This window comes from Tenrec ecaudatus, chromosome 4, assembly GCF_050624435.1.
Source record: "Tenrec ecaudatus isolate mTenEca1 chromosome 4, mTenEca1.hap1, whole genome shotgun sequence".
Classification (NCBI taxonomy): Eukaryota; Metazoa; Chordata; class Mammalia; order Afrosoricida; family Tenrecidae; genus Tenrec; species Tenrec ecaudatus.
In genome coordinates, this window is record NC_134533.1 from 10,622,333 (window position 1) to 10,644,921 (window position 22,589).

Consider the following 22,589-nt stretch of genomic DNA (forward strand, 5'->3'; position numbering starts at 1 on the left):
GTCAGGGCCTCAGCGGTCAGGGCTTGTTGAGAATGGGTCAGGCCTTCTCTGTTAAGCCCTTTGCTGGTTTTGCTTCTGAGTTGACGATGGCCCTGCCACGAACTCCACCACAATCGGGACTTCACCTCATGGCTCCAGTTGCTCTCACCCCTGACGTCCTGGCTGCTCAGTAGATACTCTTTGTAAGACCGGTAGGAGGAAGGGGGTCTGTGGCTCTCGGTGGACAGTCTGTCCCCGTCACCTGCCAGGGGGCGTAGTTGCTGCTTTGAGATGAGGTTGAGGCCACGGAAGAGGCCCTGAAATGTTGCCCGGTCCTGAGCCACCCTCCTGAGGGATTGGGGATGAATGGTGATCCATTAGGCTTTAGTTCTAGTCCTTCGGAGTCTGGAAGCTTCACTGAACCCTGCTCAGCAGTACGCTCCCACGCAAGGCTCCTCTCTCAAATGGGTGCTGGCTGGACATAGGGTGCACCATGGGCAGGACATCAAACCCGGCTCCTACACATGAACTGAGAATTCTACCACAAAGCCATAGTCAAGGCATGACGTGCTGACCTGCCCCCTGTCCTCCTGCTGGGAACTGTGGGGGGAGGGGCTTTTCCCGCAGACCTCCAGGGGGATGGGGACACCTGGCGTCTGATTACTCTTGCCCCTGATTCCAGCTCCGCAGTTCCACCCCCACCCCTTTTCCACCAAGCTTGCCTTAACCTTTTGCTAAAGTGACACGACACAGTCTGGAGATAGGCATATTCCCTACAGCCATGTTGGAATCGTCTCAAGAATTGTTTCACCGGGAAACAGGGAAAAAAGTCAAGGTGGCAGGCGGGGCTGGGTCTACCACTTGGAGAGCCAGTCTACCAAGAGCACCCGGACGTCAAGCCTGATCCACTCCACCTGCAGCGGGAGAGGGGAGTGGAGGGGGGGCCCGCTCTGCGACAGGGAGGCCTGCTCCTTGTACGGAATCCTCCCCTCCGCTGATGACAGGCTCTCAGGGAGCAATCTTCATAAGGGCTGTGAGCAGCCTGGCAGCCTTCCAGAAGGGCTGGCCTGACACTAGGGTTTCTGTAATTTCCCAGCTCATGTCCCACGGGCCCTTGATGGCCCAAGAAGGGGACCTCTTATTTTAAGAAGGCGTAAGTATTTAGGGGATGGGGAGGTTGGGAGTGGAAAATCCAACTAGCTTCCTGCAAACAGTGCTGAAGCAGGCCTACTCAGACATCCTAGCTGGGTCCCCGCGGGTGAGACCGGGAAGCGATGGTGTTAAGAGAGGGCCGGCCACGGTTTACATTCTCCTCTTTTCCAAACACTGTGGGGCGGTCGGTTTAGCAAAAGGTGGAGGAGGGGAAATGAAATAACTAAAAGGAGGGGCTCGTCTCTGCCAGTGCTGTCCTGAGACCTGGAAGGGGGCTAAGACGGGCCCCCGGCCTGAGAGTTGCAAACTAGAGGCCTGGCTCTGAAGGTGGGGCCTGTGGTGAGCATGGCCGGGGGTGGGGTGGGGGGTGGTGGTGTGGGCAGGTGTCCTGGCTCCGTGTGAAGAGGTCTCAGGGGCTAAGCACCTCTGTGTCACCCCCGGGTCTCACTAAGACAGACGGACTGTGTGTGCTGAACAGACCTGCCCTGGCCGAGAAACCCCATCAGCAAGTTCCAGGCCTGGCGAACTGAAATGATGGGGAGAGTGGGTGAGGAGAGAAGGAATCCAGAGGGTCCCTGTCCTTAGATAACAGCCACATTCTGGAGAGCAGAATGGGGGTGGGGGAGCAAAGGGAACTGAGACTCCCAGCCTGTTCCCCGCCAGGCCTGCTGAGATCGGAGGGTCTCTGAGATGGGAAAGGGATTCAGCGCCGAGGTCCGAGGCCGGGCCAGAGTGGAAGGAGGAAGCCCACAACCGCGCAGGCTACCTGCTCTGTAGTCACCACTGCCCATGTTGTCCCTGCTCCGAATGAAGAGTGGCCAGGCCTACCTTCCTCTGGGTGCAGGCTCGCTGGCCGCCCCCTCACCCCCTCACTTCGGGTTTTCCCCTCAAACCCACGGAAGCCACAGGGCCTTGTCGTCCGTGGGCTCCCCCTGTGGCGGCCACGGCCCGGCCACCCTGTAGAGCAGCTGTCCTCCAGGCTTCCCCTCAGCTGTGTCTTTGCCTCCATCCTGGACTCGGTCAGGGTCTCTTCTGAGGCTCCCTTCGTCAATGCACCCTCTTCCCTTGGTCCCCTCTTTTGCCAGGTCAGAGCCCCGGGTGCTAAGAAGCTTGGGAATCGCCTCCGTGGGCAGGCGCTCCTTCCTGGGGTGGCTCTTGGGAGGTTGGCCTGCGCTTACCCACAAGCACCAGTGTGTTAGGGATGCTGTCTGCTCACTCCCCTTACCCCCCATGACCTGACCTGGGAGCGATGGCGGCACTGACCCAATGGGTGATCCCTAAGAACCACGTGGGAAGTGTGTGTGGCTGTTTATGGCAAAGGACCTTGAGGTGCAGTAGGCGCCATGACTTGACCGCTTGGTGACCACAGCCACCGGCTACTGTCCATTCAATGCCGACTCTTGGCAAATGCCCCCCCGCCCCCCGTGTCAGAGGAGAATGGAGCCCCCCCAGGGCTTTCTGGCCCATCAGGTTGGATTTGAACCTCCAGCCTCTTGGTTAGAACGATCTTCAATGTTTGGCGACGCCTCCTGACTGAGGTCAGGGAACGGGGAGGCAATCTCAGTTCTCACACTGGGGTGCGGGGTGGAGGGAGCGTTGGAATCACCAAGGAGCTGGGTCCCCAGACCTCTCCCCCAGAGACTCGAGCTTTGTCACTGCAAGGAACCCTGGGGGGGGGGGGCAGGGCCACGCCTTGATACGTCCTGGCAGAGGACCGGAGGAAGGCAGTGGACTTTGACGGTGAATGGCATCTGCGTGTGGACGCTGGGCGATCTGAGAGGGGCCTCAGAGGCAGGGAGGGAGCAATTAGGATGATGGCTACTGGGGGGCTGGTTTCCAGCAGGTTTTTTTGGGGGGGGTGTTGAGCAAGGTCTAAGAGCCGAGGATGCAAGGGCAGTGGAGGGACCCCTGTGCCGACGGAGGTGCTCACATGAGCTGTGGGTTACAGGCTGGCAGCAAAGACCTGAGGGCTATTGGGAGCCCTGGGTGCGGTGCGGTGTGTAGTCCACAGAGGGTGTTTCTGGGAGAAAAGCCAGAGGGGGACAGTAGGGGAGAGGCCTGTGGGGGCCCAAGTGGAGACACTAACGGGCAGCAGGGACCAGGCCCCCCTACTCCAGCCCTAGAGTCCAAATGCCACGAGGCAACCTTGGATGTTGTCACAGGTGAGGAGGACCAGAAGATGCGGGAAGGAGGACCCACGGTCAGAGGTAAGGACCACAGCTGGGGAAGGATTTGACCTGGAGCCCACCCTCTGCCTCGACCAGGGGGCTGTGTATGCTTCTGAGCAGACTTGGGTTCTGTGCGGTCACCAGGTCGGAGGGGAGATGACTGGACTCCATGAGAGAGACGGTAACCTCCGACCCTACAGCCTAGGATCCACTGCCTCGCCACCCTCTGCCTCTCTGAGTAGCTCTTCTTTCTCTCTTTTTTCCTTTCTTGTTCCTCCTCCTCTTCCTCCTGCTCCTCCTCTTTCTTCTTCACAGTTTTGCGGGCACTTCATCCACATATCACACCATTCAATGGTTGACCCATAACACGGAGGCTTGTACAGTCTCTACCACCCTCGATTTTAGGACAGTTCCTTTCCTCTGTACTCATTGTTACTCGTGAGATTTGTTCTCGCTATTTTCCCATTTTGAATAGCATTCACCTTCCCACAACATCTACGTGCACAATTCAGGGCCATGGACCTTGGCTGTTCTCCCTCTCCAAATGGTCCCACCACCATGAACATGAGCCCAGTGCCCCCAGGAAGACGCTCTTCCTCCCTCACCCATGGGCACCATTGGTCACGCTTGGCTTCAGTAGTTCTTGGTATAATGTCCACGTAGCATACACTGCCATCGTTAAGCTGCTTCTAAACGGAGCTGTGTATCCATCCTCACAATCAGTGCTAATGCCCCTTCTCCCCACCAGCATCTGCGGATTGCTCCCCCATTCCGTCCCGCCCCACCCCCACCCCCTTCTTTCTTTTCTCAGCTCTCTCCAGCCTGCCAGAGACTGCCCCCGGGAATGTATGGAATGTGGCTGTGTGTATAAACATCACACTCGGCTTCCCACCCTCCCTCCCACACGCACTGGGGGCTCCTCCGGGCCAGCTCCACCACAGGTGAGCTGTGTGGTCTTGGGAGCCAAGCCCACGGGGCTGTTGTGAGATTGGAGCGGGAGGATCTGTGTCAAGTGCTGGGCATGGAGGAAGCCTCCGTAAAGAGTGCATGGCAGGACGCACAGACGTCCCTGGCCAGGGTGCGGACTCATCCCCTCGTTTGCTTCCCGTGACAATTCAAACAGGAGGTCGTTGAGTGGCCAAGGAGCTCCCACGGGAACTGTCACCTCTGGGCAGAAAGGTTGGCACTTCAAACCCATCCAGAGGGTCCTTAGAAGGCCCAGTGACATGTTTCCAAAAGGTCAGCTTGAAAATCCCACAGCGCAGGTCTTCTACTTCTGTAAAGAGTTACAGGTTCGGAAACCCACAAGGGCAGTTCTGCTGTGTCCCACGGGGTCACTACGAGTCATCATCAACTCATTGATGGGGGTTCATGGTTAAGAGACATGTTTGCCTGTCACAGGCAGGGGAAGGGGGTTCTGTTAGCATCTAGACGGCAGGGCCCTGTAGCACACAGCCAGCATTCCACGGCAGAGTGAGCCGAAGCACACTGTCACTCAACAAACAAATCAAAAACCAAGCTCACCACCGAGTCAATGCCGACTCAGAGGGACCCTATAGGACAGAGTAGAATGGCCCTTGTGAGTTTCCGAATGTCATTCCAGGGAGAAAAATGTGGAGCTGAACTCAAAATCTCTAGACTTCCTGGTTGGGTAGAGACAGATGGGTGCCCAGACAAAGACCCTTCTTCACCCGTCTTGCCTGGAACTGACCTCGCCCCAGGGTTCATTCTGCCTCCAGACAATAGGCAGGTGTCTAGGGAAACCACACTGGGAGGCACGCACACCTTGGACAAATCCACCAGTGCAGATCAGGAGGGTGGCATGGGGGAGCCCAGGACAAAGCTCTGATGTTTTGGGAACCAAGAGGCCTGGAAACGGGAAACCCAGGCAGACGTGGGACGAGCAATGCCATGATGATATGTTAAGGAGATGCAGAGCAAGGCACGCGATGAACCCAATGGAGGGACATTGCTGAATGTAAAACCGGTGGCCTGCTCTGTAGCGCTCCACGCAAATCACAATTAAAAATTGGGGGTGGGTCGGATGGGGAAGAAGTGCCCAAACTACCAAATGCTGCTGATAATGACAATGAAGTGCCACTATTGATGGCAAGGATGTTAACAGTCAGCCACTTCTCTGTGAAGCAGCTCTGTGGGAGGGAGGGCTTGAGCTGCCTTTGCAAACAGATCACCAAGCTTCCCGGGGAGCTGATGTCAAGGCGTTCAGGAAGGAAGAGAATGTTTGGAAACTGATTGTGGCAGCAATTGGACATTCCTGCTTGATGTGATAGGACAATGGAATGATACGCTATCTGTATGAGCGCCCAATAAAATGGTTTTGGAAAAAAAAATAGAAAGAAAGCATTCAACCTTTCAACCTCCTGACAGGGCAGGGACTGGCAAGCCTGTCCGCACTGCTGCAGCTGCAGGGGCCTGAAGCGCCTCTCCGAGCCTTTTCCTGTCCGGACACCAAGAAAATCTGCTTTTAAAAAATCACAGTGGGAGCGGCATCTGGGTGGCCCAGAGGAAGGCTGGGCCTGGAGAAATCGCAGCAGCCCAGGCACCTAGTACCGCTCTTCAAAAACCAACCAACAGAAACAAAGTTTGCTTTGCGTCTCAGGGTTGAATTGTGTTTTCCCCCGATTTTCAAGAACAGATCTTTCGGAAGTGCATGGCCAGGACATTCTTCCACAGCTCTTCTGGGTGTTTGGGGACAAGCTCCGCCCCCACCCGCCCCCAACCTACTAAGAGTAATAGCCAAACACTAACCCATTTGTTCACGTGGAAATTCACCAGCTGGGCACGCACCGGCTCCCTGTGAACCATTCAGCTGTTTAGAAGAATAAAGGGGGGAGAGGTCATAGCTGGCTGGAGGTGATGGGGTGAGCCTCCTCTGTGCGGAATGACTGGCCCCGCCTACCTGCGGATGACCCACCGGTCGGCCTCTTTAATCATCATGGCGGAGCCTTAGTCTGTGGCTGCTCTTTCAAGGGATTAGCTTTCAAGCCCATCTACTCTTGTGGTTTTGGTGGCTGGGACAGGCCGCTCTAGTCCCCAGAGTCACCCTCGCATCGCAACTCCAGGAAGCATTCCCGTGTCACTTTGGGTTTATGATCCAGCGTCAGACCCAGGCGAATTGTGCTTTCGGCCCTCCCCACACAGTTACCCGCCAGCTTCTTGTCCCTGACACCCCCTCCCTCTGGGAAACACTTGCTCCTTGACCTGTGGAGGCGTAGCAGTTTATGCTCCCCTCATCCAGAGCTTCTGTGACAGTCTGGGTGCTCGAATTTAATCCCAACCTAACTGATATCCACCCGCCAAAACAAAGGCAGTTTGCATGTGTTTTACTGACCATGTCGAGGCGGATCATAACCAACTGCAGATCACAGTGTAAAGAAGGGAAATTTCAGAGCACTTCGTGGTACCCCTGCAGAACCTGCTTATGATCCAAGAGGAAGTCATTCAAACGGAACGAAGAAACAATGTGCTCTGCACAATTGACGTGCATGTGGATCGTGATAAGAGTTGTATGAGCCCTTAATAAAATGATAAAAAAAAAAAAGGAAACACTGCATGGTTTTAAAGTCAGACAAGGTGTGCCTCAGGGTTGCATCTTTTTCAAGAATGCAGTCTCAGGATTGGAGGAAGGCTTATTTAACCACCTGGGGTAGGCAGACGACACAACCTTGCTTGCTGACGGCGAGGTGGACCTGAAGCACTTGCTGATGAAGATAGAGGGTTGCGCCTTCGGGATGGATTTCAACTCAGTGCAAAGAAAACAAATCCTCACAACTGGACCGACAGACAACCTCAGGATACACAGAGCAAAGATTGAAGTTGTCAAGGCTTAATTTTGCTTGGATCCACAATCCACACTCACGGAAGTAGCAGTCAATAAATAAAATGATGTATTTGCACTGGGCCAATCTGCTGCCCAAGACCGCAAAGAGCAAAGATGTAACTAACTTTAAGGACGAAGGTGCACCTGACCCAAGCCAGGGTATTTTCAGTCACCTCCTGTGCATGTGAACATGGGACAATGATTAAGGAAGACTGGAGCAGGATTGGTGCATGGGAATCCTGGTGCTGGTGAAGAATCTTGACAGTACCCCGGGCTCCCAGAAGAACAAACCCATCTATCCTGGAGGAAGGCGGAATGCTCCTGAGCAGCAAGGATGTTGACACTTTTTCTGGCACAGTTTGGATATATCGCCAGCTGAGGTTCATCCTTGGAGAAGGACATGGCCGATAAAGCCGAGGGCCCGTGGAGAAGAGGAAGACCTACAATGACATGGATTGACCACACAGTCGTAGCACAGGGGACGCCAACATAGCAACCATGTGAGGACGACCCTTTCCTACAGCTGCTCGTGTGGTGGTGACCCCCCCAACCGTAACATTATTTTCTTTGCTCCTTTATCACTGTCGTTTTGCTACTGTGATGAATCATCAGGTAAATATCTGATAGGCAGGATGTATTTTCATGGTTATAAATTGAACAGAATTAAAGCAAAGTGATGAATCACAAAACAATCTATAATGATATGTTATGAAATATTTCTTTCTTTTTTTTGGAAATATTTATTTCTAATGACAAGTAAATGAAATTTTGTCTTGAAGCATGGTGTAGCATGGATAAGTCTTCACACACCGGGTACACGTATGTGGGCATATTTGCATGTGGGTGGACCTGCATGGAGATGGATAGAGGAACGGTGTCTTGGCTCCTAAGACCACCGAAAATATGTTTTCCGATGGTCTTAGGTAATCCCTGTGAAAGCGTCGTTCGAGCTCCAAAGTGGGTCACGACCCACAAGTTGAGAATGGTTGCTTTAGGGGCTTGAATGTTGCCGTGATACTGAGAACAATACCACCCGGCTCTTCAAGGACCAGCAAGGGTCGACCACGGTGACCAGGCTTCAGTGGAGCTTCCAGATGAAGATGGTCTTGAAAGGAAGGCTTGGAAATCAGTTTCTTAAAAGTAGCCAGTGAGAACCCAATGGATCGCAACAGAACCATGTGGACACAGCTCTGGAAGAAGAGTCCCCTCGGATGGAGGGCATTCGAAACCAAAGTGCACAGTGGCCACGACGATGGGTTTGAGCATGCCGCTGACCGCGAGACGCTGGAGTAGCTGATTCCCTGGTAACCAACGACAGCAAGAGCACAGCTGATAGAAAGAGTATCGTTATTCCCCAGCGGAAGAAGATCCCGCGCGTGGGGTCATTGTGTGTGTGTGTGTTTTCCCCTTTGAAAGCAGTTACTGTTTTATTAACTCACCAAATTACAAAACCAATCGTGTCAGACACCTTAGCTCCTCCTTTCCATAAGCCTGCTGATCTGCTCTCCCCTGTGGCCTGAATCTCCACCGTCTACAAAAGGGTGGTTTTTTCTTATCCCACCTTGGGGAGAAGATGACTTGAAGGGGCCACCGGAAGTTATTTGCTTCATTGAAGCCTTTCCCAAGAGTATAGATTTCGGGAATCAGATCCTCCCTGCAGATGTTGCCGTGTTTACCAAGAGACGATGCAATCAGAGCGGTACCTGTCAGGGCAATCCACACCTTATGACTTTGTCAGAACCACGCTTGTAGACGAGTTCCTTCACCGACTTCAGGTTTGGGTACCCTCAAGCAATGTCTGGTTCCACAGTACTCCGCACGCTCATCGAAGCCTTGCTCGGCTCAACAAAGGCGTCATTGAAGATCCGTTGAAGGCAGAGAAGCCCACACCATTGCTTCCTCTGATCCTGATAACAAATGCCAGGTTGGGCTCTCCAGGTACAAGAAGTTGCCAGCTTTTCTTGCCACCCGAGCCATCTGCGTTTCAGGTCTGTCCATCTGCCTGCATCCCTTGTGACAGTGCTTGGCTCTCTCATGGATAAGCCTACTCCTTGTCTTTCGAAGCATCTTTTGGGGAGACTTGTTTTTCAGGTGCATGGGCTTTAATTCTGTGAAATCCTTTCGCTTTTTTTCTTAAGGGTCTCTGGAACAGTAGGGACCTCTTTTTTCTTCTCTGTGGTACTCTCCATGGTTCCAGCTGGCTTTAAAAACAAAACAAAACAAAAAGGCGGGACCATATATTGTTGATTCACAATGGAGTCCTTGGCGCCAGCACTGGGTCTGGTCTGAAATCAGCCTTCAGGGAATATTTGTGAGCCAAACTGAACGTCAGAGAATGGCAGCACATGGGACAGTTGACTGGACAAATGGCAAACGTGGGCCACTTAGTATAGACCGAGGGATGGTCCTGCTGTTTCTGCAGGGTTTGTGGGAATGGTCTGGAGACCTGGTGGCGTAATGGATTAGGTATTGGGCTGCTAGCCTCAAGGTCAACAGTTCGATCTTGCTCCTTGGGAGAAAGAGGAGGCGTCCTACTCCTGCCAAGAGTGCATTGTGGAAGCCCACGGGGCAGATCTACTCTGTATTACAGTGCTGCGAGGAGTCCGACTCAACGCTGCGGCACTGAGTGCACTGGAATTGTCAGCGTATGTCAGAGCTTGAAACCAACCGTGGCTTCCAAGGTCCTTTCCTCCGTGTCAGAAGATTTAAATGTTTTAAGATGCACGGTGCAGACTGGAAACAAACACTACAAATTTTAAGATGTTTATTGGACATACCCGAATGAGATCCAAGGCAGGAGTTCGAATCATAGAATGAAGTTTTAAAAATGCAAATGTATTACTTTCAAGGATATCGTTTAACTGCATCGAGCTAGGCTGAGGACGGATCCAAGCATTGCATGTTGCTGTTACTGTGAGTTGCTATCAAGCCGTCTCCATCCCCAGCTAACGACTAATGATGACCCCACACACCATGAAACCAGACCATCGTGATCCACAGGGTGGGCTCTCACTGACTGATTTTCATAAGTAGATTGCCAGAGCTTTCTACCTAGCCCACCTTAGTCTGGAAGCTTGGCTGGAACCTGTTTGTCAGCATTACACTGGCCTTCACCAACAGTCAGTGGGGGCTATATTTGAGGTATCTGGGCTGAGTCTTGAACCCACATCCTCTTCTGCATGAAAGGAGAGAGGCCTACCACTGAATCACCAATAGGCTTTGCATAACCACTGAGAAAACCAGGCCTTTTAAAAGCGAAACTTGGGGATCTTCCTAAATACACAACTGACTCATCGTGAGTAAATATGTTGTTTATAAAGCAGCTTATTATACCACATAGCTAATGTTTTCCCATCTCGGTAGTACTGATCATTTACTTAGCAGCTTTTGTTTCAATGATCATAAATTCTTCATCAGGGGAGTCAGAACTGAGAAGATTTTATTTCATCCGTCCAGCTAACACGTAGTTATTGAGCACTTACTAGATTATGGACCCTGAGGATAACCATGAAGAAGGCCAAGTTCTTGCCTGGAATATTCTAATGAGGCAAGAGGGAATTGTGGTTGGCCAAAGAGGAGGGGCTATTAAAAAAAATAATCTTATTGAGGTCTCTTACAGCCATTCCACACATCAATTGTATCAAGTGTATTTGAACATATGTTGCCATCATCATTTTCTAAACATTTTATTTCTATTTGAGCCCTTGGTGTCAGCTCCTCTTTTTTCCCCTCCCTCTCCCTCTCACCCTTGTGCCCCTTGATGAATTATAAACTATTATGGTTTTCGTATCTTACACCGACCACTGTCTCCCTTCACCCATGTTTCTGTTGTTCATCCCACTGTGGGGGACGGGGGGGACACAATGTGTCAATCATTACGATTCATTCCCCCTTTCTCCCCTCCTCGTCTTACCTTCCCTATCCTCCTAATATCGCTACTCCCATTTCTGTACCTGAGGGGTTTATCTGACCTGAATTCCGTGAGTCCTGAGCTCTTATCTGTACCAATGTACATGCTCCGGTCTAACCAGAACTGAAAGGCAGGACTGGAATCATGATAGTGGGGGCTGAGGAAGCCTCAAAGAACCAGAGGAATATTGTGTGTTTCATCAGTGCTATACAGCACTCTGGTTGACTCATCCCTTTCTTGTGACCCTTCTGTGACGGGGTGTCTCATTGTCTACATATGGGTTTTGGGTCTCTGCTCCAACCACCTTTGTTCTCAACAATATATTTTTAGACCCTAGATGCTATATCTTTTAATAGCCGGGCACCATCAGCTTTCTTCACCACATTCCCTTGTGCACCCATTTTGTCTTCAGCGATTGTGCCGGAAGGGTGAACATCACTGAGTGCCAGGTTGTTAGAACAAAGTGTTCTAACATTGAGGGAGAACTTGAGCAGAGGCCCAAAGTCTGTCCTCTTCCTCAATGTATTGCCATATAAATATATGTACATAGCCAATACCTGTATTTTCATGAATTGATATATTTACATAAGGACACACCTATGCTTATACTTATATCCATAGCTTTGCCTCTTAGATCCCTGTTTCCCTTTTCCTGAGGAAGGGCTATTTTGAATGTGGAGCTGATGGAAACCGTTGGTGGATTGCACGTGGTAGGGGGTGGAGGGTCACAGCAAAACGATGCCTCTTGTGGTTGGCTCTGCCATCGCTGCTTGAGAAGCCTTAAGCGAGTTTGAGGAAAATGAGAAACAGAGGGTCTGGAAGAGAAAACTCAACAATTAGTTGTGGACACGTTAAGGGGGAGATCCTTATTTAACAACCGTCATGCATGCAAGTAGATAGCTGGATGTGTTTAAGTGTAATGCTCAGGAGAGTCGTTCGGCTTGGAGACATTCACTGGGAGCCATCGGCTTGTAGATGGTACTCAACGCCTGTGGTTGTCGTTAGGTGTCCTTCCATTGAGTTGACTCGCATCAGTATTGACACAGTGTATCCCAGAATGAAAGGTTGTCTTGTCCCGTGCCTTCTTCACAAAAGTAGATATGTTTGAGTTCATTGTTGCAGACACCGTGCCAAGTCATTGAAAGTAATGAGCCTGGTTGTTACCAACCAGGGAGAGCATTGAATTGGAGAAGGGAACTGAGTGCTGGGCCTCTCCGATCCCGGGAGAGAAAGAAGATCCAGTGAACGAGGCTGAGAACGAGCAGCTGATGTGTTCGGAGGGAATCAGAAGAGGGTGAGAGTCAGCTCTTCCAAGAGTGGCTCCGAAACTGTGCCTGCTTGTTAAGGATCTGTTACCAGTCTACGGTGATATGTGCACAGAAGTTCAAAGTGGAAGATTAGAGTGTTGAATGTAATCTGAGTTTGACTTACCACACAAGTGCTTGCTCATTTCTACTCATGGTTTGCGATTTCATCTTCATATTATTCTCTTTTTAAAAAGTATTGGCCCGTGATGAGTTAAACAAACAAAACAACAACAAAAACACCTGGATGTCTCACCGCAGATAGAGTAAGAGGCGAACAGAGACTTGGCCTTGGATTTGGCCGCATGGATGGGCTTGACAATCAAGCTTTTATTGACCTGACAGGAATGACAGTCTGAGCAGGAGTTGCTCTGGAAGGGATGAGATAGACAACTCCGGAGGATGGAGAGCGCTTGGCTGGGAAGGGCTGGGTCGGAGAGAGGAGAGAGAAGTGGGGGTGAGGAAGAACCTTTTTATTGAGCTAACATTAAACTCAAAAACCGAACTCACGCCCTGGGGTCAGTTCTGACTCACAGTGATCACACAGAGCAGAAGAGAACTGGCTCTCTGGGTGACTGAAGCTGTCAAACTTTATGGGCGTAGAAAGTCTCATCTTTCTCCCACACTGCTGACCGTGTAGTTCAATGAATAAGGGGGAGGACATTAGAAGCAAAACCTCACGGCCATGGAGTCCATTCTGACTCACAGTGATTTGCTCTTACCAAGGATTCCAAGGAGAGGAGAGACAGATGATGATGCCGGAGAGAGAGGGGATTACTGCAGGAGCAGAGCCCCTAACCGATGACGGGAGACAGCCCCAGCATTCCCTAGGTCTCAATGGGAAGAGCAGGAGGTTGTTAGCTGTGACTTGTGGCAACTCCATGCGTCTGCACGTTGCGATCCGGGAGGTTCCCATTGGCGGGTTTGCCCCATCTTCCTAGTCCCTCTTAGTCTGAAAGCTCTGCTGAAACCTCCAGCATTCACAGCAACACAAAAGCCCCCACTAACAGCCGAGGGCTGAATTGGCTGGTAATCAAATCCTGTCTCCCACGAGAAAGGCCAGCATTCTATCATGGCCCCTGATCTCGGCCCAGTTCAGTGTGACCACGCTGGCCTAGTGTGCCCTGGAATTTCCTGGCTTCAGCCCCGAGCAACCCACATCCTGGGAGCCCCCTCTGTCCCAGTTTTAAGTCTTGAGTCTCCAGAAGCTTCTCGGCTCTGGCAGACTGGCACGGCGGGTCTCCCTCCAGCGGAACACAGGCTGGAAGGGCAAGTGTGTGCCCTGGATGCAGGGGGGTTGGCGGCAGACTCCCTGGAGGGAAGATGAGGTTGGTCTTGATCATGGCTTCTCTTGTCCTGAGACATGCCAGACGAGGCCATCATCTGGAGATAGGGAGGGGACGGAGGCTGGAGGAGAAAGGAGAAGGTGGGGGACGAGTCTTCTTGGAGAGGGCATTTGCTAAGGAACTTGGTGGCATTTCTAGGGAATGCTGGGTGTCAACTTGAGATAACTTTTGGAAGGAACCCCATCGACATGACTGTGTTGGGTCTGTTGGAAGCCTGTCCCCACCCACTGGTGTCTTAAAAGAATGGCCGGTGAATGGCATCCATCAAATCAGGACCAACCACGAGCCTGTGGAGCAGTGCTGCTCTGTGACACGTGGGGTGGCCCTGGGCCAGAGCGAACGGAGGGCTGTCGCCTTGTTTCGTTTCCTTTTCATGGGGCCTCCCAAAGTCAAGTGGCTCACATTGTTACAGTGAACTAATTGGCAATAAGATGCTGGGTGTTGTCTTAGAAGGAACCCTGGTGGCCTAGCTGGTTGTTCCCTGGGCTGCTAACTGCAAGGTCAGCAGTTTGAGCCTCTGAAGGAGGCAGAGGAGGCTCTCTGCTCCCCGACAGACGGACGGTTTCAGAAACCCCAGAGCCGTGAGTCAGAATTGGCTTGCTGGCAGGGGGCGTTGTCTCAGAATGTGGTTCCAACAGCTCTGTCTTTAGAAACCCATCCCTGACCTGTGGGGCTTGGAGAGGAAACAGAACACACACACAAAAAACATCTCCTGAGCGAAAACAACCACCTTCACCTTCACCTTGGGTTTTTCCAATACAGACCAAGCTGCTCTTTGCTTACACCCTCTGCAAACCGTTCACTGCCTCTGATCGCCCGCAGAAACTCAGCCCAGGTTAGATTGTACTTGAACCTTGACCTACAATGAACAGTGGTCATATTTGCTCAAGCAACGGGTCAGCACTTCCAAAATAAGGAAAAAAAACAACCTCACTGTCAGGCTTTCTACTGATCTTCATTTTCATGCGAGGGAGCTGAGTCGCCAGCTTCGACTTATTTTTCCCATTCTGTTGGCAGGTTTTAGAGAACTGATTCAGAAGAAAGAAATCCGTGTTGAAAGAAACCCAGCCAGAATGTTCCTTAGGAGGGAGGGTGGCGAGACTTTGTATTTTGGACATGTTATAGGGAGGGGCCGGCCCCTGGAGAAAGTAGATCCTGTTTGGTCAGCGAAAAAGAGGAAGATTTTCGATGAGATGGGCGGACACAGAACACGAGGGGGGCACGGTGCAGAACCGGGCAGCGGCTCATTTGGTCGTGCACGGGGTTGCTGTGGGCCAGAACTGGCTGGGTATCACCTGTCAGCCACTGGGGAGGCAGGAAGTAGCAAAATGTGTTGGCTTGAAGTTAGAAGACTTTACTTCAAGTTACCCACCTCCCTCCCATTTATTGGGATGGGTGGCTTCTTGAAGCGCAGGCATCTAGCCCATCAGCTACAACTTTGTCAATAAAAATGCGTTCTGGATTGCAAATGCTCAAGCATTTGTTTGTTAACTGAATGGTAAGCAGTTTGAACCCATCCGAACTTTCCATGAGAGAAACGATCTGACGCCCTATGAGACAGGCTCCACTCTATCCCACGGGGTCAGCATCCACTCAGCACCATGCAGCATCACGACCTTCATAAATCTGTTCTTATCCACTTGAAGGGTTTCCCTTCTCTGCTGCCTCTCTGCTTCACCAAGCATGATGTCCTTCTCCACGGACGTCGACCGTTTCCCTGTGTCTCGGGCTGCTGTTCTTGGTGCTGTTGGGAGGGTATTGGTGAAAACCTTGTGACTGTAGCAGTGGAGCAAGGGTCTCGTGAACTATGCCCGTGCGAGGCACCTCACGTCCAGTGCAGGTTGGCTGATGTGATGGTTCTTTACAGCGTGGGCAGGGACTTCCTTCTGTGGTTTCTCCATCTGTAGCTTTAAGAAATTGGGGCAGAGAAAACTGCTGATGCATTGGGTGTGGCCGCTGGGTTTTTTAAAAAGCATCCGTCTTTGGAGGGCCCAATGGGAGGGACTAGGACCAGAGAGGAAGTGGGATGGGAGGCCCCGGTGGTGGGAGACAGGGGTGTGTGTGGTAAGAGAGGGAAAGTTTTAGATGTACAGATCCAGTTAAAGATTAAAAAGGCTCCAAGTGGAATCCTAAGTGTCGTTAAATCTAGGGTGCAGCCTTATCATGGGATTGCTGGAATTCTGTTCCTTCTAGAATTCCGTTCTAGAAGGAAGTGGCGAGAAGGTCACATTAGAAAGATTTCCATTTCAAAGTTTAAAGGTCCATCCAGGAAAGGTCTCACCTTGGGCAATTCAGGAAATTCGACCCTATAAACGTGTGACTCATTCTCCCCTCAAGGCTTCTGCACAGCCAGGGATTTTTCGGTTCCAACCGCAGAGACCTCGTTCCCGGATGATCACTCCCCAAGACAGTTTCAGAAACCCTGGGAGCAGTTTCACTCTGCCTGGGAGAGTTGCCGCCCGGCCTCCAGCACCACCATTGAGAGGATGGCGCAGGCCTGGGCGCCACTTGGTTCTGTTGCACTTGGGATTGCGCTTCCTCGGAACCAAGTCCACAGTGATGACGTAGCTGGGAGGCATGGTGTGCTGGATTCTCAGGTGCTCAAGGCCCAGAATCCCTTTCGGATCTTGGCTCTACCATTCTGAAGGGCTCTCTTTCCCTTCCTGTTGATTATGACCATCAAAGGGTCTTGTGATTCCCCAGACTGTCGGGGTGAAGGGCTCCCAGCACTCAAACCGGGTCCTCAGGAGTGACACTGCGATTGTGGGAAAGCATTAAAGGCAGACAGACAGACAGCGGGCACGGGGGCTCCTCGTCCCTTGTCAGGACTGCGAGAGTGAGTGTATTTTCCCATGGGAATATCTAATGGGACCTACAGATCTTTCATAAGTCATGTACATCTCACAACTAACATATACAGAGTCAATGGGTAATTTAAGCTGGTGACATGATGAACAAGGAATAAGGCGAGTCATTGTCTTGACCTGGTGCTAATTGACCTCACCCTGCCCCCCACCCCACCGCAGGGGTTTGCTGAGTTTTACCGTGGTTTGGTATAGAACCCGATTGCTCTTATCTACAGATAATCGCAGGCAGGGTGAAGTTGCCGAGCACAGAAATGATTCCTCTATATTGGAGCTCCTGTATGACAGTTCCTTTATGGGGCAGTTATTGGAGGGACTCTGTGCAGTCATGAGAATGTGTATTAAGATTTCTTTACGTCTCATCACCGCGAGGGTCTTCCCTTTCCAGACCGGTCATTATGAGCACAGGGGATTTAACTGCATGACATTCTTACCCAGCCCCTCCGTTTAACCACACCAGATGAAGTATGCTCACATCTGCTCCTAATGTTCACACACATGTGGTTTCCAACTCTGTAGCATAAATACCTGCCACAGAGGACAGCTGACTGCATCATCCCCAAGTCCTTGAGTTTTTTTTAAGTTTTATTTATTTATTGACATTGAGAACACACACAGCAACAATGTAACAGTTTTCACATGTACATTCAGTGACATAGATTACATTAGTCAGCTCAGCAACCCGTCTTAACCTCCTTTTCTGGGTTGTTCCCTTCTCATTCACTCGCTGTCCCTAACAAACCTATCATCTCATCTTCTGCTTGCTGTTGTCAATTTGACTCCAGGGAGATCAATCTTAAAAGAACAAAACGCTCAAGGTGGACTTTTTAAAAAACTAGTTAAGCTGTTGTTGGGTTTTAAGATAACTTCTGGGTATACTATGGTTTAAGATTTAAAGATTATATCTTGGAGTAGTAATTTCAGAAGTTCATCCACTTTGCACAAATCTAGGAAGTCCGGAGTCCATGAGGTTGAACAACTTTGTTCTGCATTTCCCCCACTTTGATCGGGATTTTTCTATAGACTCTTTGATCCAAATATCCAGTGTTGGTAGCCGGGTGCTCGGCAAGTGCTTTTGGTCTCCTGCAAAGGAAGCGGTTGTTCAAGGAGGCAAATAGCCACACATTCCAGATCCTTCTCCGATTCCTGACTCTCCTCTTGCTTCAACGGTTGCTCCAGGGGCTAGAGAACTGTGCTGCCTTCGCTCTTCTTTATTTGATCTCCCCAGGTCCCTTCTTGCCTTAAAACTTCACTTTCCTTATATTTCTGCTTTCGAAGACTCAGAGCTGGGTATCCACTTAAAAAAAATCATTTTATTAGGGGCTCACACAACTCTTATCACAATCCATACATACATCCATTGTGTGTCAAGCACTTTTGTAGTCATTGCCCTCATCATTCTCAAAACATTTGCTCTCCACGTAAGCCCCTGGCATCAACTCCTCATTTTCTCCCTCCCTCCCCGCTCCCTCATGAACCCTAGATAATATAAATTATTATTTTGTCATATCTTGCACTGTCCAACGTCTCCCTTTACCTACTTTTCTGTTGTCTGTCCCCAAGGGAGGAGGTTATATGTAGATCCTTGTAATCGGTTCCCTCTTTCCACCCTCTCTTCCTTCCACCCTCCCTGTATCACCACTCTCACCACTGGTCCTGAAGGGATCATCTGTCCTGGATTCCCTGCGTTTCTAGTTCCTATCTGTACCAGTGTACATCCTCTGGTCTAGCCAGACTTGCAAAGTAGAATTGGGATCATGATAGTGGGGGTGGAGGGTGGGGGAGGGGGAAGGAAACATTTAGGAACTAGAGGAAAGTTGTAGGTTTCATTTTTGCTACACTGCTCTCTGACTGGCTCCTCTTCTCCCTGCGACCCTTCCATAAAGGGATGTCCAGTTGCCTACAGATGGGCTTTGGGTCCCCACTCCACACTCCTTCTCACTCACAATGATCTCTTTGACACCTTGTGATCGCACAGGCTGGTGTGCTTCTTCCATGTGGGCTTTGTTGCTTCGCAGCTAGATGGTTTACCTTGCGTCTCCCGCTCTTGTCTCGTTAGACACGGCTGTTAGTTGCTGTCCATCAGCTCTGTCGTGTAGGGACCTTCAGTGTAACAGAATGAAACGTTGCCCAGTCCTGTGCCATCCTCACTAGTACTAGGACGTGCCTTCCCACCTGGGGGGCTTCTCTTCCGGCATCCCAGTGGACCACGTCCATAGAGTTTTCATTGGCTATTTCTCAGAAATAGACCTGGTAACTCTGCTGACACCCGTCCGGCATGGCCCTGCTTTGGCACGGCTTCTAGCCACACGCCACTAACCGAGAGTCCAACACCGGCAGCACACACCGAAGGAAAGCATTTGCTTCCCTTCTGGTATCACAAGCAACAAATCCTTACGCTAGCTCATTGCAGATGGCTCAGAGCTCTTTAACCTAAAAGATACTAACGTCTCCTCACCTCCCTGGAGTAGCTGCACAAGTGGGCCTGGTAGAGACCTGGGCTCAGAGGACTCTCTCAGGCTGAGGCTTTTGGGGTGACATCCAAAAATCCAGCTCTCCAATTCCAGAGCCCAGGGGCCCGGGCCTTCTTCTGTGCTTCCACTCCCTGCCCGTTTCTGACTCAGCAAGTCTTCAGACCCCCACTTTTCTAGCCGCTTTCTGAAAAAACAAACAAACAAACAAACAAGCAAACAAACAAACTCACGGCCATTGAGCGGATGCTGATGCAGCGACCCTACAGGACAGGGAAGAAATTCCCCCATGAGTTTCCGAGACTCTAACTCTTGAGGGGAGCAGAGAGCCCCATCTTTCTCCTGCAGAGTGGCTGCTGCTTCTGAACTGCTGATGGGCCTTATGTGCTAAAGGAGGCAGATGTTCAAGGGGTTAAGTAGCCGCACAGTCCGTGTCCCTGTCCCATTCCACAAGGAGCCCCGGTGGTGTACTGGTTGCAGCGGACTGTTAATCAGAAGGTCGGCAGTTCTAAACAACCAACTGGCTCTGAGGGAGCATGACGGGGTTTTCTGCTTTGGTAAAGAGTTGCCGTCTCAGAAACCCACAGGGGCAGTTCTACCCTAAGACGTCTTTGTGAGTTGGAATTGACTCAGGGGCGCTGAATCTAGAATTTAGATGAAGACGTTTCTTCTCTCCTTTCCTTCCTCTGTTTCCCCAGAGGCACCAGGACCAGTCGCTGTGCCTTGGGTGACAGACCCCTTGGTTCTTCTTTCTTTGATCTCTCTGGTGAACTCCTCGCCTGGACATTCTGCCTCCTTTTCCGCTCTGCTCTGTCAGACTCACAGCGCGGCCTCCTGACCTGTATGGAGCCTTCGGACAGATGTTTGACCTCTGGACGCCTCTGTTTCCCCATGTGTTCTAGCCTGGACAGCTAACCTTCTCCTCACTTCTGGATTCTAGCCACCCCCCAGTTTCCTGCCCCCAGGCTTTGTGCTCTTGCCCTTTTGGACCCAGCATCAGAGATGTGTACAGATATGGAAGTTTGGAGAGGCAGACTCACCTTTTGGCTGCCTAGCTGTGTGACCGTGGGTGGTCACATGACTTGGCCCCTCTGTACCTTAGTTTCCCCCTGGGAGAAACAAGGGACCAGGAGGGTCTGATGTCTAGGAAACACCCCAGTCCCCGACACCCTGCATCTCGTGACCTCCTCCTACCTAGGTGGGACCCTCTTACCCAAGGCACAGTTAACTCAGGGTAGGGGCTTGCTGCCTGCAGCACTCGGGGGAGGTGGTAGGTTTGGGGCATGGGACAAACTGGGGCAGCTGGACCCATTTCCCATTCCCCTCTCCCCCGCCAGGTCCCTTCCTTGTGGTCTCACGTGGAGGGTCGTGAAAGCTCCGACCACCTCCTCACATCCACGTTCCACTCTGAATGAATGAGCGGCTCTTCCTACGGAAGAAGGATTGGGAGACAATTCCTCTCACCTGTGAGCTTGGGAACCCCTGCTCCCCACCTTGGTGTTGGGAGTTCTGGCTGTGCATGGTGATCCGTTTTGTTGGTTTGCCCTGGACTCCTCTGGTTTTAGTACTGAAAACGCCATGTCCCAGGAAACCTCCCAGTCCGAACTCCCTACTACAGACCTCACTTGGCCAACCTTCCTGGGGGGCGGGGCAGAGGTAAATAAATAGTGCACTTGAACAGTGCACTCCCCACCCGCTCCCCCAAAAACCGGCTGTGATGCTTACTAAGTGCATCCCAGTAAAAGCCTAGATCCAGTCAGTCTGGAGTTTCTTGTGCTTGGGTGTCATGACTGTGGCCCTCGTATCGGCCCCGAGTGACAGAGAAGACACAGTGTCCCTCCACAGCTTCCCAGGCTGTCAGCATTTTTTTTTTTTTGGCTGTCAGCTTTATGGAAGCAGGTCACCCACAAGTCTTTCTGCCAGTGGAGCTGCTGGGTGGGTTTGAACCCCCAACCTTGGGGTGAGCATCTAGGCACTTAACTGCTGCACCACAGACAGGATCCAGAGCTGAAGCTTGTTGTTCGTGGCCGTGGAGTCTGTTCTGACCCAGAGGGACTCCCGTGGACCACAGAACGGAACACCCACCGCCTGGGCCCGCACATCCTCACAGCTGTTCTTAGGTTTGAGCCCACGGAGGCAGCCATGGTGTCGGCCCATCTCCTTGAGAGTCTTCCTCTGGAGGCGGGAGTAGGAATTTGCATTTAAAGAATATGGTTGTGAACATCCCAATACCCCAGCATTTGCCAATTGAGTTAGTTTATTGTGCCAACCTGGCTGATAAACACATCTGGGGTTAATTGAAGGGTGGAGGGATAAATGGCTCGGCGAGCCTTGCCTTTCGAGTTCTCAGGTCTCTTGCTTTGTGATGGTCGGACCAGGGTGCAGCTGCCTTAGTCAGTTCTCTGCTTCAGCTGGCAAGGCTCACTTCCTGCAAGAGAGCAGACATCCCCAAGGAGAAGCCACATAGACCTACCCCGATGCAGCCCTGGGTGCTGGAGCAGCCGTGTGGAGCCCCTGCCAGTGCTGAGAGGTTTACACATTCACTGACTCAGCTTTCCTCCTGCAGTCAGCGTCATTGCGTCTGTTTTGTGAGATGGAGGAGGACTTTGTGGATTGGTGTCAGACATATGGGTTAATGTTGGACTTGTGGGCTTGGGCAGCACTGGGTTGGGATGTTTTCTTGATGCACACTTAACCTTTATATACAACTCTCTCTTACACATGAGTTCTGTGGATTTGTTCCTCTGAAGTACCCAGACTAATACACCAATTCAGCACTGCAGGTGGGTCAGGCAGGGCACCTTGGGAGATGCTGTGGGGAGAGACAGGACTGGCTCCTGGCCTCGGGAGCTCAGGGAACGAACTCGGATACACAGAACTGTGAAGCAAGAGCCGTATCATGAGCACCAGCCAACATTTTTTCCCCTCCTCCCACTCTCCAAAGTAATTTAGCACGTACAAAGCTTGCCTTTGTTCGTGACAAGGGCTGACTCTGTATTTTGGGGCAGGCGGCCTCCAGGGAGGGTGGGTGACTGTACGCTGCAGCTCACACTAACCCTCCTGTCTCGGCAGCCACTCTTCCTTCCACGGAGAGGGTCTCTGAGACCCTCGGCCGCTCTGACCTTCGGGCCCTGCTCTTCTTGGCGGGACACCGGCAGTTCCCTGGCTCACACGCGGGGCTCTTCTAACCAGAGCGCCAGCTCCACAGCCAGCTTAATCCTGTCTCAGTCCTTCGTTAGCTGGGTGTCTGTAATTAGGCTGGGAGACTAGAGAAACAAACCCAGAGACACTCGTGTATGTAGCAGAAAGAGCTTTATACCAAGAAGTAATTGTCAGGAGAACATCCCAACGCAGTCCAACTCAAGTCCGTAAATCCGATACTAGCCCATAAGTCTCCCTTCAGACTCACGCCGTCACCTGCAATGATGCAGAGTGCAGGGAGATCATGGGCCTGTGGGTGCCGAGGTTTGTGGATCCGAATGGTGGTGGCTGCATTGTAGGGCTCGCACGGGTCTCCGCGTGGTTCTGCCACAGGAAGGTGAAGGCAGAGAGAG

General features: G+C 51.5%; 1 protein-coding gene across 1 annotated transcript in view; it reads right to left on the reverse strand.

Annotated features, from left to right (window-relative positions):
* Window positions 1-833: 833 nt before the first annotated feature.
* Window positions 834-22,589, reverse strand: part of SCGB1A1 (secretoglobin family 1A member 1) — a 51,463-nt gene continuing 29,707 nt past the window's right edge. Inside the window, exon 3 of the mRNA XM_075547550.1 lies at window positions 834-893. Coding sequence (XP_075403665.1) covers window positions 834-893 — 60 coding nt within the window. The remainder of the gene's footprint in view (window positions 894-22,589) is intronic.